At 41.9% G+C, this 11,463-nt stretch overlaps 2 protein-coding genes across 4 annotated transcripts; one reads left to right on the top strand and one right to left on the bottom strand.

Annotated features, from left to right (window-relative positions):
* LOC130912341 (uncharacterized protein F54H12.2-like) lies at window positions 1-1,206 on the top strand. Its single transcript, XM_057830376.1, has one exon. The coding sequence runs from the start codon at window positions 1-3 to the stop codon at window positions 1,204-1,206; it is 1,206 nt and encodes a 401-aa protein (XP_057686359.1).
* Window positions 1,207-7,555: 6,349 nt separating this feature from the next.
* Window positions 7,556-11,455, bottom strand: LOC130920931 (uncharacterized). Of its 3 annotated transcripts, none has more exons than XM_057844488.1 (12): window positions 10,198-11,455; window positions 10,076-10,105; window positions 9,768-10,007; window positions 9,672-9,692; window positions 9,558-9,596; window positions 9,397-9,489; window positions 9,274-9,315; window positions 9,175-9,201; window positions 9,053-9,094; window positions 8,536-8,562; window positions 8,414-8,455; window positions 7,556-8,008 (listed from the first exon to the last, which is right to left on the bottom strand). In XM_057844488.1, the coding sequence occupies exons 1-12, from the start codon at window positions 10,205-10,207 to the stop codon at window positions 7,890-7,892; spliced, it is 732 nt and encodes a 243-aa protein (XP_057700471.1). In that variant the 5' UTR covers window positions 10,208-11,455; the 3' UTR covers window positions 7,556-7,889. The 3 variants fall into 3 exon arrangements, with proteins under 3 accessions (XP_057700471.1, XP_057700479.1, XP_057700488.1); XM_057844496.1 differs by having other exon boundaries at window positions 9,672-9,689; XM_057844505.1 differs by lacking the exons at window positions 9,053-9,094; window positions 9,175-9,201.
* Window positions 11,456-11,463: the final 8 nt, after the last annotated feature.

The following is an 11,463-nucleotide window of genomic DNA, read 5'->3' as shown; positions in this document are numbered from 1 at the left end:
ATGCTCCCGATCTCGGCCCTTACCGAAGACGGCCCCATCGAGTTTTTTGTTCCTGGCGATGGTTCTAAATATCTGGACCTCGCGGACACCCTGCTTCAGCTCCAATTACAGGTGACAAACGCCGATGGATCCCGTTTACCTGCGGCGGAGAAGGTGGGGCTTATCAATTACCCACTTAACACCATATTCTCCCAAGTTGATGTTACTTTGGCAGACAGATTGATATCTCAGTCCAGTTCGACACACCCTTATCGATCCATGATAGAAGCTTTATTAAACTTTTCGGACGCTTCTTTGAAGAGCCAGTTCACAGCCGGTATGTTTTTCAAAGATAAAAGTGGACAAATGGACACCACTGACCTTACTGGCGACGCTGTGAATGAGGGTTTGGTGAACCGAGCGCAGAGGGTTGCTGGCTCCAGATCATTTTATGTCATAGGCCCTCTACATGCCGACATATTTTTTTGTGAACGACTCCTGTTAAACAATGTGGACTTACGCGTCAAACTCATCAAGGCCAACAATGATTTCTGCTTCATTTCACCGGCTAACAGCGATCATAAGTTAAAAATATTGAGCGCTTCTTTATTTGTCAAAAGGGTCGCTGTGTCTCCAGCTGTTTCTCTGGGACACGAGGCTGCACTCCGCAAAGAGAACGCTTTGTACCCCCTGTCACGTATTAACGTAAAAACGTACTCTATCCCTCAACAATCTCGAACGTGTCAGCAAGATAACCTTTTCCTCGGACCAATGCCTCGTTATGTCGTAGTTGGCCTAGTTGCACACACGGCGTTCACGGGTCGTCGAGAAAGTAACCCTTTCAACTTTGCTAATTATAACATGGAGTATTTAGCTCTGACGCAGGAAGGAAGACAAATCCCCTCGAAACCTTTTCAACCACAATTTTCCGAAAGGAATGCCGCTCGCGAGTTTTATAATTTGTTTACGTCTACAGGCAGACATTTGAAGGATCTGCCTCTCTGTATTGATCACGAGGATTTCATGGACGGCTATGCTCTATATGTGTTCAATTTGAGCGCTAACGACGACACATCTGCATTATCGACTGTGTCTAACGGTAGTGTCAGATTGGAGATGAGATTCAAAGCTCCACTGCCTCACACAGTCACACTTATTGTCTACGCATGCTATGACTCTATTCTGGAAATAGACTCAAAACGGCAAGTACTGGTGGACTATTACTGAGAGATGGACGGGAGAGCCCTGGAAACTCTGATGACCCGCCTCCAGGGGAAGTTATTTGGAGGTGTCTACGCCTCTGATGAGTTAAACTCTTTAACCCCCACCCCGGCGAGACATTTTATTGTAAACACCCACCCGCGTAGCCAACCGGGGGAGCACTGGCTCGCCTTGACCTTGGAGGAGAATAATGTGGCAACATTCTTTGACGCCTATGGCCTGCCTCCAGATTTGGACTATTATCCCCCGAGTATCATCTCTTTTTTGGAAAAACACGCCAACCGAATAATATACCACACCTACCAACTACAGAACGAGCTCTCAATCGCATGTGGTCAACATTGTGTATATTACTTAATTCAGCGAGGCTGCGGCCTTTCATTTCATGATGTATTAGCTTGCTATAGCGATGACACACTTAAAAATGACTCCATGGTATCTACTTTTGTTAAACGTCATCAAATGTTTACCTATGATGCATGCTATGGTCAGCGATCATGCTCGTTGCAAAAGTTTAAAAAATGTCATTGTCTGTAAACGCTTGACTTTTTACAAACATTTTATTCAATAAATGAAAAAAAAAAACAGAATATTTTCTCGTGTGCATTACTCATTTAATCCAATCCACTTGTGAGGCGACGACCTCTCTCTCTTCGCTCTTCTTTTTTTTGGATGCGCCTTAGGCTGGTCGTTAAACTCCAAACCGTCGTCAAGTTTTAATCGTCGGAACTGTTCACGAGCATGCGGATTCGAGATGGAAGTCTCGGGGATGTTTAATTCACGCAGTGTATGCAGGAACTCATCCCAACCTCTAGGGGGGTGTATCATGACTGTTTTTCCAGTAGATGTCAGATGTTTGAGGAGATCAATCATGTGCGAGCCGATAATGGGTCTACCTCGGAATATGAATTCGTTTCGCGATGTCCAGCTTTTATCATTGTCGACAAATTTTTTTAACACAAATAGAGCGTTTTTGCGATAACTGATTGGAAAGTTTTGCACCAGATCATGCCATGGCTCCTCCTCCTTCTTTACAACCGCTCCTTCTCCATCAACGCTTGTGTTGTGTTGGTAAGTCGCTGTGGGGAGGGTCAATGTGACATTCCGAGGCTCCTTCTCCCCTTGTTTCAAAAGACTTAAGTAACGTTGCATCAGAGCTTCATACTTTTTAATTTTATCGTATTGACTCAAAGAGCGATTCTCTAGAACCTCTCTCATTTTTATATCCAGATCATGCTCGGCTTTCTGCCGAATGTTGGGCTCTGTGTTCCTCAGCCGTTCTAGTTGTTGTGGGGAAATCAAAAACATTTTGTCCGCTGTTCTGAGGGTCATGTTTATCAGTCTTTTCTGATCAAACCACCTATAACACTACCCAGGACAGGAGCCAGTGTTGCCAACAAAGGGAAAATAAAACCGCCTTTCTGCTGCAAGGCAGCTCTTTTTCTTTTCAAGCTTTTTCTCCTGTCGGCCAGTAGACGGATCACCGTCCTTTGTTTTTTCAGCTTTTTGAGTTGTGTTGACGTAAGAGGAATGTTCCCACGTACAAGGTTAAGGGCAATTTCACACAACGCTTTGACCAGACTGTCTGGACTTCGTTTCAGTATGTCCTTACGTTTCTCAGGTTTGGCCTGAAAAAGCGCTTTGAGTAGAGGGGCGTTGGTTTTTAAGAGAGTAGACATGCTAGGCCTTAGAAATATACACGGTAGGCCACTGATGAGGAAGCACACCTGTCCTCAGTCTGTATCGTTCTGGACAGTTTGGGGTGAGATCTACAATTAAGTAGCCGTGAGGTACACGTGTGGCATCTTCATAACATTCTAAAAAATACTTTTTCTTGGAAGGGAACATCTGGTTGGCCAACACACTTGTCTGCAGTTGATCTCGAGGATTTTTAAACAGTATGATATAATTACTATTTAAGCTGATAGTGCGGCTATATTTGCCTTGATGAAATATGTTTTGAGTCAAAAGAATCACACTCTTGTTACAATGATGTCTGTATTGTGTAAATAATCTAACCACTTCTGGGTGGTCCAAGGCTTGAAAAATGACATCATCTAGAATTATGAGATGGCTTTGGTTTGTTGGAAAGAGTCTCTCGTCCTCGAATGAATCAGGAATGCCTTTCAAAAATTGAATTTCTTTATTTTGTTCCTTCAGCTCTAAATACATGGGTTGCATTGAAGTGTAAATCCAAACAACATTTTCAGGCACATATGTCATCACATGGTTACAATTCTCCAAAAGCTTCTTGACAAAAAACGTTTTCCCAGCCCCGCTAGGGCCTGCTAATAAAATAGAGCATGGCATTTGGAAGCGGGGGTCGAAACCAACCTCAGACATTTCCATTTCCTTAATAGCCAAAAGGAAGAGTTTTACCGCCGGCTAATAACCGTCGTTTGTCGTACACGACTTTAAATGTTTTCTGAAATGATTTATTTCTTAGCTCAAACGACTTTTTGTCACGCACAATGATGTGTTGCGGAGTGTTTATAGTCCTGGGGGTGCCAACGCCACAGTGATCGACATACCCGTCGACCAAGTCCTTTATAGTATCAAAATTCACACGCTGTGAACAAGCATAAGTCTGAGTGATCCCCTTGACTTTTATTACTGTTTTTTTGGTTTGTCTCGTCTGATACGCGTACGATTTTGGACCGGCAGAGACGAATTCCTCGATGGAATCGTTAGCTAGCTCATCCGTCAAATCGCCAAGATAATTACCTAGAGGGAGGGGCTCTTCTCCAGGACCAACTACATAGATGAGAGAGTCAGTGTCCGAATACAGGACATTTTCCTGCAGTTTTTCCAAATATTCGTACATGACTAATCGAGCGTGCGCAGTTGTCATGCATGCGACAAAAACATTGGAAGTTGCAGAGGGCGGGGCAATGTTTTTTTTGTTAAAGTTGTACTGAATCATGGCTACATCCTTGTTAATAAAACCAAAGTATTTGATCTCATACATCCCCGAGAACAAAATTTTGAAAAACTCTGCAGCCTTTTTGACAAAATGGGTTTGATTCAAGTTACTCCTTTGACCAAATTTCCCCCAAAGACTGTTCAGACACAACTTTGCAACCTGTCTCTTTCCCGGATTGAGTCCGATGGAGTCGATGTCTAGTTGTATTCCTTGATTTGCTTGGTAGTCGCAAATGTATTTCTGCTTGTCGGCCTGACTAACAACATTGGTCGGAAAACCAGACGCTTCTTGTTTCCCCTTGAGAAACGTTTTTATATATCCTTCAAAGACCTCGCTGCTGGTCTTTTCAAAATGCCAGACCTCCATTACACGAGCTAATCTGTAACCCAACTCAACAGCTTTGTTCATTTCGAGAGTGACCCACACGCCGGTCAGGGCCCTCGATTCATCATCATGTTTGCAGTCATCAGACTGGTTGTTTATTTCCGCACATGTGCGGCATAGTGTAAACACGAGTTTGCCTTTAGCAGTTTTGTAAGGGAGCACCGGGAAATACAGTTTTCGCGGCGGGTAGACTTTAGCTCTAATGAAACCAAAGTACTTGGTTACATCAGCCTCAAAATTGTTGTGGATAATAATCGGATGTCCGATCGCATATTTTTTTGAGGCGTTTACAAAGGGGTACAGGCTAGTGACATCAACATAAAGTATTTTCTGATCGGGACCAGCAGTGTGTCTTAACACAAAGGCATTTGTCCTACCGCCAAAGAGAGCTTCACGGGGATCTAGCGGTTTGGGGAAATCAGAGTTGTGTAAGAACTCCCGGATAGCGGGGTTCTCACATTTCAGTTTGTTCCATTCGTGCTCTTTCATGATCGTTAGCCGGACTCCTGGCACCGACTTCAATGCCGCCAACTTTTCCTCATTTGCCTCATGAAGCTCACGAAAGGGTCTTTGCGTCATCGGACAAATCGCCGACGGTTCAAAACAATCAGGACAGCCGTGAAAATAACAGCCATCAAATTCCCAAACATGAATCGTACCATCCGCCCCTAAGGCGTGGCCGTCAACAAAAAAACCACCCACCTTACGTTCGCCTGTGTTCAAGGCATGTTCGATGAATATTCCTCTATCATGCGACACCCATTCTAAATATTGTATGGACGCGTGTGAGTAGGACTTATGCCGACGTCTGTAATTGTCAGGGGATGGTATAGCCAAAGTGTCGGCCTGTAAGAATTTTGTACGGAAGACTTTCATGCAGGCCGAGGCTATCGTGACACTGTTTAGAGGATCCACATCTGTTTCTTTCAAAAAAGCATCTCTGAACAGCCGACAACCAATAGCTAAAATGTCCACATCGTTCTGACAGTACATTAGCGCCTCCTTGCGGAAATCGAATGTACCGTGACATTCTTTTCGGTACCAATCAAGGAATTTCTCCCGTTCGATCTCTGACATGCGGTCTATGCTGTAAAATTCAGGGGCTGGGTAGGGCCCTACATAATTCAGGTTCTCTTGGGAGCTGAATAAGTGAGGGAAATACCCCTTCATTTTGTCTTCATACCCCAAAGTTTTAGGCATCGAAGACAACTTCATCATTAAGAAGGACAAGGAGTCAATAAATTTTAAGCCATACCGAGTCTCGGTAAAACATATAATTTTACTACCCTGCATGATAGGGGACAGACCGACACCCAGATCCAACATTTTTGAAATCAATAAATAAGCGTCAAAAGCTCGAGCATTGTGGGCCACGAAGATGTAATTTTCAAATTTTTTTTGTCTAAAATGTAGGATAAATTGACGACAACAATCAACCCCGTAAAAGCATTTGTTCTCTCCTGCAAATGATTTTGTGCACACCAAGAAAGCTGTGTGTACCCCCTCATTTGATAAAAAAGTCTCAAAGTCGTAAAAGACTATGTTCTGATTTGGTGCCTGGGGTTTCAGGGTTTGGATAAAGCAAAGGTGTCTATCATTGACAATGTTGGCTGTCACCAATGGGACCCTACAAATTTGGCATTTAGGGACAGGACATCTGTGTTGTCTGGCTTTCTTGTACATATTAACGTAGAATGTCTGACCACATTTCTCACATTTCTTGTATCTGGAGCATCTGCTCCCCCATTCGCCATGGGACGTTTTAACAACTTCTTTATGCTTAGCGTAGCAAATCTTGTTGTAACAAACGTTATTACAGTCTGTGCATTTGGTATAATCCACCGATCGTTGACGGCATTCGGGGTCTTTACATAAATGACAATAGAATGCACACCTGTGAATGTTGGCATTCGCGTGACCTTTATAACAGAAATAGCAGAAGTAGGCGTGACCCAGAAATTGTGCTGGAGATTTCACGCCATAAAAATGATTCTGAATTAGAGTCAACACCAAAGTGTTTGGATTTTTGACAAAATCAGTCTCGAAATGCTTCATCGGCATATCCGAGTCATCAGGCCTGTACAAGACAACTATTTTACGATTCAGGTGTTGTTCAAATTTGTGAATGTCAGCAAACCCCGCAGCAGTTTGTTCACTCAGACCTATGGCTGTATGGAGTTCACGAGCCTTTTGTATTAAGGCATTTGTGGGTAACGATTTGTCTAACATATATGCTAACGCCATGGCTAAACATAGTTGATTGTTTTGAGGAAGTGGGTCATACAGGTACCGTCGTTTTTTGCGAACAATCTCACAATCGAGCATGTGTGTCAACTTTCTCCTAACCCCGCCCCTTTGATCTTTAACGATGTTGACCACCATCTCCAACTCAGTATTGCAGAGGATTTGGTAATTGGATTGTACAAGTCGATCGATCACATTGTGAAAACCATGAAGGATTATTTCAGGGTCATCGGTGGCATTTAAGACGACATGTTGCTGAACATTGTCACCGACCACCTCAATTTGAATAATGTCACCAGGTTGTGTAATTGCAACCACATGATCAGCCTGTCGCTGAACATTTTCCATTATGTCGTTGTAAAAGCTGACAAAATCAGGAGAATCGGCGACCCTCGACGGTGTCAATATCTGTCTCAATTCGATATTGTTAAATTTTGGTCTTACTGTTTCGCTTGCACCCCCTATTTGTGTGTCCGAGTCAGTTTGCTCCTGCGTGTCAGCTTGTACATCATTGTGCATGACACTGTCAGTTTGCTCCTGCGTGTCAGCTTGTACATCATTGTGCATGACACTGTCAGTTTGCTCCTGCGTGTCAGCTTGTACATCATTGTGCATGACACTGTCAGTTTGCTCCTGCGTGTCAGCTTGTACATCATTGTGCATGACACTGTCAGTTTGCTCCTGCGTGTCAGCTTGTACATCATTGTGCATGACACTGTCAGTTTGCTCCTGTGTGTCAGCTTGTACATCATTGTGCATGACACTGTCAGTTTGCTCCTGTGTGTCAGCTTGTACATCATTGTGCATGACACTGTCAGTTGATTCGTTTGGAACATTGCTCGGTTGATTAAGTTGTATTAAAGCGTTTTGTAAAGGCTGAAAGAAATCGACAAAATCATCTATTGATCGAATGGCTACAAATGGATCATCTGAATCAATCAGCGTGTCTGGGTTGTGTTGCTCAAATGCCATCTCATTGTTTACCTGATTCACATTGTTTATTCCGCTGACAATATCCAACAGTTCGTAAGGTATATCAGGCTGTGACACCATTTGCTCGTTTATTTGATTGATAAAATCTTGAAATTCACACGGTATGTCAGGAATAGAATCATCCATTTTTAATCAGGATAGCAAATCAGACAAAATAATATGAATAATATCGACCTCTCGCTTCGTCAATAATGAATCCAAACGGGGTGCCAGGTTCCCGAGGAAGCTCATGCGGCCCGCTCCTGATGAGACGTGGAATTATAACTGCAAAGTTAAGAAACACATATCAGCTTGCAATTGTACAAATTCATTACATTTTCATTATGAAGTATGACATATACGTTCAATAAGGATAGATTAATAAAATATATAAATTCATTATTAAGGTCAACATACAGCTTAATAACAGGTAGATTAAATAAGAATCACACAATGTTTTGCATTTTTTTATTCAAAGCACTGCAGTAAGCGTTCCCCTCGCCTTTTTCTTGGTCTGCGTAGCGTTCCCATCTTGGAATGTGTGCGCACATACACACACACGCACGCACACACGCACATCCCTCCTCTTTCTTTTTCTCCTTCCTTAACATGTGCGCTAGGAAATGTGGACATTTTTCTCACTATACTATTGAATTTCATTTTCATCATTAAAAAAACACTGTCTCTTACCGTTTGGTTGAACGAATAACTCATCAATCTGCGCAGTTGCATCTACAAATAGAGGGGAATTTTATAATTAATAGGACATGTAGAACATAATAGAGGGAAAATATATAATAAAATATTCTTACCCGCAACTAACACATGCGCTGGGGCGGCTTAAGAAAAAATAAAAAATATATAAATAAATGATAATTTCATTAAGGGTAGATTAATAAAAAGTGAATACATATTCAATACAAAATCATTATTAAGGGCAACATACAGCTTAATAACAGGTAGATTAAATAAGAATCACACAATGTTTTGCATTTTTTTATTTAAAGCACTGCAGTAAGCGTTCCCCTCGCCTTTTTCTTGGTCTGCGTAGCGTTCCCATCTTGGAATGTGTGCGCACATACACACACACGCACGCACGCACGCACACCCCTCCTCTTTCTTTTTCTCCTTCCTTAACATGTGAGCACACACACACACACACACACACACACACACACACACACACACACACACACACACACATGACCCCACACACACCCACACCCTCACGTCTTTCTCCTTCCTTAACAAGTGCGTTAGGAAATGTGGACATTTTTCTCACTATACTATTGAATTTCATTTTCATCATTAAAAAAAACTGTCTCTTACCGTTTGGTTGAATGAATAACCCATCAATCTGCGCAGTTGCATCTACAAATAGAGAGAAATTTTATAATTAATAGGACATGTAGAACATAATAGAGGGAAAATATATAATAAAATATTCTTACCCGCAACTATTGCAGGTTTTGGGGCGGCTTAAAAAAAATAAAAAATATATAAATAAATGATAAAACACATTTCATCATTAAAAAAAAACTGTCACTTACCGTTTGGTTGAATGAATAACTCATCAATCTGCGCAGTTGCATCTACAAATAGAGGGGGATTTTATAATTAATAGGACATGTAGAACATAACAGAGGGGAAAATATATAATAAAATATTCTTACCCGCAACTAACACCTGCGCTGGTGGTGCGTATCGAATCACCGAGGGGGTAAATATAAAATTCTCACCAACTAAGATGGCTGGCTCATCGACAGCTTAAAAAAATGATAAAACACATTTCCTTGTAAATGAATAATTTGTTTTAGAAAAAAAAAAGGCTTACCTTCTGATTTAATGAATATGTCAGTTTGTGTAGAGGCATCTGTAATATGAATTTATAGAAATGTTATAAGGTTAAGTATTGGATAATCGATGGGGAAAATATTGAAATTCTCACCTGCTAAGTATGCTGTTGCTGCTGTTTAGAAAAATGATAAAACACAGTTTACATTTCGTTCTAATGAATAATTTGGTTTTAGAAAAAAAAGCATACCTCTTGGTGGAGTGGATAGGCCATTAGATTGTGAATAATAGCCACTGTCCTCCTCACTTGATCGCGATAATGGCCTACGCCAGTCGTGCGGCTGTATGTCGTTATCCGAAGTCGATTGCGAAGAATAATTAAGATCAGCCTCCGAATCACCAAGGTCCCATAGTAGGGATGGCGAAGAAGCCGGTGTCGACGCGTGATGTGTCAATTCAGTGTCCTCCGCATCAGACCTTAGGTCCAACTCTGGTGTATGGGGGAATTTTGTACTAAAAATGCATACATTTAAACAGAAAGAAAAAAGGTCTACATACCATAGTTTGAAATGTTGATTTCTTTAACCTCTGTGAATATAAAGCAAAGAAGCTTTTGTTATCAATAGCTACATCTTCATAAAGTGCCAATATTAACATCATGAAAATGAGTTGGAACTCACCTCTGGCCATTTGGTATCAGGTATGTTGAACGGACAACGAAGAAGGCGAGGAGATAGCGAATTTATAGGGTTTTCCCCACCCATTTTTACGTAATCGTATTTTGTAGTTTTTGATTTTTAAAATGTTTTATGACCTTGATCTTTAAATGAACATGGGGCTCTGCATTTTGCTGAGTGGACATACATTTGTTGAAAAAAATGCTTCGTTTCTCTCCACTGATAACGCCTTTGAGATTGCACAGATACCCATCTTAACACAAACATGAGATCTGTATATGTGTGTAGACATACATTTGTTGAAAAATGCCGCGTTTTTGCAGCGTCTCCCCCCACTGATACACAGGTCCGCGTAAACTATCATGCAATAGGAATAACATCTGCAGGACTGCGTCATGCTTCAACCATTTTTCTGTACAGACTTGAGATTCCTTCCAGTAGCATTACATTTTGGAGCTCATTTTGAGTCATTATTAGTCTAAAAAGAATAGACTTCATGGCATACACTACATTGCCATCTACCTACTGGTGTTGCGTCACCAGGAGCATTGAGGGATTCAGTACCTTGCTCAAGGATACTTAGGCGAGTTCAATAGGTTAGGTTAGGTTAAGTTAGGTTTAAAAATTAACAAGTAAGAGGATATTATGTTTTATGATGCTGTTCCTTTCACTAAATGATCAATAATTTCATATAATGTGACCAACCTGGTAAAAAGCAGTCTTCACCAGCTGAGGGCTAATGTTAACACACGTCTCGTTAATCATGGCTCCCCTCACGGTAGCTTGTTGAGAATGCCGGTTAGCTCGCTTTGGCTACGACTAGCCCAGGCGCTAGCCACGCCCTACTACTTCCGATTCTTCGTTAGGACATGTACGGACATGTCCCCGGAACACGCATTAGCACGCATGCGCTAAACACGCCCTACTACTTCCGATTCACATGTACGGACATGTCCCCGGAACACGCATTAGCACGCATGCGCTAAACACGCCCCCTCCACACACTACGTTTTTTTCTAGGGGGGACATGTACGGACATAACCCATAACACGCCTAGCACGCATGCGCTAAACTTCAAAGTTGTTAAACATCTGCCATGACCAATAGTGATCAAAGGACTACGATCAAAAGGGGTCCGGGGGCGGGGGTCATTAATCATCTGTCAGCACCAATAGAGATCAAAGGACTACGATCAAAGGGGTAAAGGGGGGCTGGGGTCATTAATCATCTGTCAGCACCAATAGAGATCAAAGGACTACGATCAAAGGG

This window comes from Corythoichthys intestinalis, chromosome 1 (assembly GCF_030265065.1).
Source record: "Corythoichthys intestinalis isolate RoL2023-P3 chromosome 1, ASM3026506v1, whole genome shotgun sequence".
Lineage (NCBI taxonomy): Eukaryota > Metazoa > Chordata > Actinopteri > Syngnathiformes > Syngnathidae > Corythoichthys > Corythoichthys intestinalis.
This window is presented reverse-complemented; position numbering and strand designations above follow the sequence as displayed.

Excerpts from the sequence above, each read along its gene's own strand:
- LOC130912341 (XM_057830376.1), top strand. The coding sequence starts at position 1 with ATGCTCCCGATCTCGGCCCTTACCGAAGACGGCCCCATCGAGTTTTTT.
- LOC130920931 (XM_057844488.1), bottom strand. Across the intron at positions 9,316-9,396 it reads AGCGCAGGTGTTAGTTGCGG|ATGCAACTGCGCAGATTGAT; the intron begins GTAAGAATATTT and ends CTCTATTTGTAG. Across the intron at positions 8,563-9,052 it reads GTTATTCATTCAACCAAACG|CCGCCCCAGCGCATGTGTTA; the intron begins GTAAGAGACAGT and ends TTTTTTCTTAAG.